This window comes from Rhipicephalus microplus, chromosome 6 (assembly GCF_043290135.1).
Source record: "Rhipicephalus microplus isolate Deutch F79 chromosome 6, USDA_Rmic, whole genome shotgun sequence".
Lineage (NCBI taxonomy): Eukaryota > Metazoa > Arthropoda > Arachnida > Ixodida > Ixodidae > Rhipicephalus > Rhipicephalus microplus.
The window spans coordinates 180,778,364-180,782,851 of record NC_134705.1 but is presented as its reverse complement, the minus strand read 5'-3'; the positions used below and the strand labels follow the sequence as shown (position 1 = coordinate 180,782,851).

At 50.4% G+C, this 4,488-nt stretch overlaps 1 protein-coding gene across 1 annotated transcript; it reads left to right on the top strand.

The window, feature by feature from the left end:
* The first annotated feature begins 2,763 nt into the window (after nucleotides 1-2,763).
* On the top strand, nucleotides 2,764-4,144 carry LOC119167905 (protease-associated domain-containing protein 1). The gene has a single exon (XM_037419384.2). The coding sequence runs from the start codon at nucleotides 2,952-2,954 to the stop codon at nucleotides 3,588-3,590; it is 639 nt and encodes a 212-aa protein (XP_037275281.2). The 5' UTR covers nucleotides 2,764-2,951; the 3' UTR covers nucleotides 3,591-4,144.
* Nucleotides 4,145-4,488: the final 344 nt, after the last annotated feature.

Genomic DNA, 4,488 nt, shown 5'->3' with positions numbered 1-4,488 from the left:
TAGGTGTGGGAAATGCGGCCTTTTTCAAATACAAACCTGCGCAAAAAAAAAAAACTAACCCAAATTCGGTGTGAGCAGTATCAGTTGAGGGCATTCCTAAGCGTTGATAATGCAATACCCCTCTTGGGGTACAACCTTTGATTTAGCTGGCGAAGACGCTAATAAATTATTTTTTTTTTTGAGTGGGGCGAGTACGTCTAGTACAGGCGTACGTGGAGCACGGTCAGCTAGGCCGAGTAGCCTGAGGCGACCATCGTTGGACTCGTGCGTTAACAATGTAAATCCCTTCGATGTTGATTCAAATGACTTCAGGATGAACTTCACTTGTGCTGGTGCATCGGAAGACGCGGAGCACTCTAAAATAATCAAAATCTTGCCAGCATAAAGAAAGACCCACACAGTAGGACTACCCGCGAAGATGATGGCCAATTCTTTGTGACGTCTTGTCAACAAGTTGCTTTTGACCGAAGGAAGGCAGGTGCCGATACGCCCATCTGTGATCGGGGCAAAGTAATCCCCTTGAATGTATATGCGTATAAAAATTATTTCCTTGGACTTCAACAGTCAAAGGAATATTTTTGTGTCTGTCATAGTAGCATTCTGAAAACTCACCCTTCCGCAGCTTTCTATGCTTTCTTCAACAACGTTTGTGAGCACTTCGAGTCGTAAGGAAAAATAAAGATCCTTGATGTCTATCGAAAATTCACTCACTTCTGCACAGGACTTCGGTGTCAGACGTATTCCGAGAGTTGAGCTGGGCTTCGAGCCATGAAGGGCTCACCTGGGGTGAGCAACGTCAAGAAGATCTGCCGAAATCGTCCGACGTGACGTTTGCCGCGTTCCTCGTTCAGCGATTGTATGAAGGAAAAGGGTTTCGACCGATAAAAATGGTCTCACGCATAACTCTTTGGCATTCTCGACAGACGACGCAAGTCTTTCGAGATCGCTTCTATACTCACTGCTTCAGTGCATCATTTCTGATGTGCCTCAGTGCATGTATACAGTCGACAGCAAAAGTTGGCGGGATGTGCAGAGTGTAGCGGAGCGGCGGCAAACTGCATTGCTGCGCCGTCTACAGTGACACGGCATCGTACGCAGCCTCGGGGACTGCGAATGCTGCATTTAATCTCAGAAGCCATGGCTGATAACCTCAAGAAAATGGTGCAGGTCAGGGTAGGTGGCGCAGCAATGCAGTTTCCCGTGGCGGCGCGCACTACACATCTCGCAAACTTTTACTATCGATACATGCAGGGTGGGAATGAGAGTGTGCTGCCTTTCGTCGCTTTTTCACTCTATCCACTTGGAAGACGCCACAACGAAGCCACCTTATTTACCTGAGAACAGCCATTTTCAGTCAGCTTCAGCGAGTGTAGGAGTGACATGGCTTATACCTTTGTTGCCTTGTTCTTACCCGTTCTGTTAGAGAGGTCATCTGCAGCTTCTAAGATGCATCTTTCAGCTTCCTTTGGCGAGTTCCTTCACCCCACTGTCCTTTTTTTGGCGAGTACATATTTTGCTATGGCGAAATAGATTCGTTGCTAGTCAGCGCGTGCGCTTGTTGCTTCGTTCTGTGTTTTGTCATATAGCGCTGTTTTCAGGAGTTCTCGATAATCTATGCTACGGATAGGTTTCAGTGGCCCATTAATGGGCTCTTCAGATTAACGTTTCCTATCTTGCACATGTCGATTAATCTGCAGAAAACGAAAGTAATGCACAACAACCTCGGAAGAGAACAGCGCTTCGAGATAGGTAGCAGTGCACTGGAAGTCGTAAACGAGTGCGCCTACTTAGGACAGGTAGTAACCGCGGAGCCGAACCACGAGATTGAACTAGAAGAATAAGTATGGGGTGGACAACATTCGGCAAGCATTCTCAAATCATGACTGGTAGATTCCCACTATCCCTCAAGAGGTATAGGCATATACCAGCTGCATCTTGCCGGTACTTACCTGCGGAGCAGAAACCTGGAGGCTTACAAAGAGGGTTCAGCTTAAACTGAAGACGACGCAGCGAGCGATGGAAAGGAAAACATAGGTGTAACCTTAAGAGGCAAGAAGAGAGAGGAGTGGGCCAGGCCGTTTGCCAGGGTTAAGGATATCATAGCTGGAGGAATCCAGAAGAAGAAATGGACATGGGCCGGCCACGTAGCGCGGAGGCAGGATGACCGCTGGTCATTAACCCCCGTATTCACAAACGCTCCTCGACTCGACTTCCACCCTTCACTTGACAGAGTTGAGCAATGCGCCACCGCTCGGCTGAAAATGACGCTGCGCTACTCAAGAATCGCAGCAGATTATCGCTGATATGCAGTGACTTGCCGTGCCCAGAGAAGGCGCTCCCATCGACTTTCTCAAATGAAGGTGAAGCGTTGAGTGAAGGGACGTTCTAGAATACGGGGGTAAGAGTAACCGACTGGATTCCCAGAGAAGGCAAGTGGGTGAGGGGGACACAGAAAGTTCGGTGGGCAGATGATATTGGGAAGTTTGCGGGCATAATTGGCAGCAAAGCACAGGACCAAGTTGACTGGAAGAACATGAGGGAAGCCTTTGTCCTGCAGTGGGCGTAGTCCGGCTGATGATTATCTCGAAGAAATAAACGAAAAGTGCTACGTTGGGCATATACACGTGATAACGATTGGGTTGGTGCATTCGACATTTGCTGACCTCATATCAGTTAATACCTGGAGATGTAAAACTAACATGCGTTTAAAGGGCAAGGTGCTAGCGCCCGTGTACGGCTTGCCTGTATCTGTGCAAAGGGTGACGTGGTTCGACGCGATTAGAACCAAGTTTATCGCGTGACGTAGCTCCTTTTGGCTCGGCACCACCATCAGCGCCAAAGTCGCGCGCGCTCCTCACGTGAACGGTGCAAAGACGATGAGGACGGCTTAAAAGCGCGGCTCAGAACGGCTTTTGTGTCGCAACAGTCGTTGACGGGGCAGAATCTCTACAATGCGCGGGAGACCTTCGCCGAGTGCGGTGGTGCCACTGCTGGCGTCCTGGTGCCTCCTCGCGACTGCACTGGCGAAGCCAGATACACGTTATGATGTGAAGAAGGACATCATCTTCGAAATTACTTACCCCGAGAGTCTGAGGTACACGTTTCGGGCCAGGCCGGCGCTCGAGTTTGGCACGCCGTTCGTAAACAAGTTATCGCACGTGGGCCTGGTGGTGTCCGAGCCGCTGCACGGATGCGACAACCTCATCAACCGTCTCGAGATCCGGAACAACGTGGTGTTCGTCCAGCGCGGCGTCTGTTCGTTCCTCACCAAGTGCGTGGAGGTGCAACGCAACGGAGGGCTGGCCGTCATCGTGGCAGGCAGCGATCTGGGCAACGGCTTCGGTTACGTGGAAATGACGAACGACGGCACGCGGCGCAACTGCAGCATACCTGCGGTGTTCCTGCTGGGCAGGGACGGCTACATGATCCGCGAGGGCCTCCAGTTGCTCGGCCTTCGACGCGCGATCGTCAACATGCCGCTCAACTTTAGCGACGGGACAGTGGTTCACCGGCTCCGTCAGCCGCCGTGGCTTGATTGGGAGCCTGAGTGGTGGAAAGTTATTCTCGATGTCCTGCAAGGCAAGTATTAGCGCGCGGCGGACAACTCCCACGTCGGGACAGTCGGACCAAGCCGATGTGGGCCGCTTCGCGGCCCTGCGGCACGGAGATAGAGTTGGCCCACTGGAAGGAAGTTCCGAATGGCCGCCTCCCACATGGCCGAACACTTGTGTCGGGACTATTGTGCGTTGCCCTGCGCTCCAAGAGCACGTGCGCTAGCCGGACTACGTGCCTTGGTTTGTCTGGTGATGATAAACGCCCCTGCGCACCAAGATTGCCCATAGAACTCGTGCGCCCACGTGCGTTTTTTTTTTACTTTAGCGACGCCACGACGGACGATGGGCACACGTAACGCGACACTTCGACTCAGCTTAAGTGTCAAAAACATGCTCAAAGCCATGTGCCGCAGTTTTATTTGAACTGTCACTTTGGAAGGAATCATCCGCATTCGCTGCCATGGCCCTGTCTGGCATCCTGACAGCATGGCATGCCAACGCCCCATCACGTGGACACATTTTAATGTTTGTGAACCCTTTTCTTGCCTTTTTTTTTCAACGTGACAATAAAACACAAGTGATTTCATTTATTGACTGCTTCATTGATCCACTGATCTGCTTTAGTTTGTACTAAATATCCATGCGAACAAAGTGGCCATCAGTGAACGAAGCTTTTAAATTCAATGGGATAGAAAACGCTCGTACAAAGGCCTCCGATCGATGTTCCGACGAGAGGCAGTAACGAAAACACATTTGGTTCGCTTAAAGGAAACACTTTTTATTTAAATAATAATTATCGTATAACATCTATTTCTCTTCTTTCTTCTTCTGCCCCGCCTTCGTTTTCCTTCATTCCTCGATTTGCGAGTCGCCATTTTGTCACACACACTGGCACACGCGACACACCACGAAGTGAGATGTCACTTAATATACA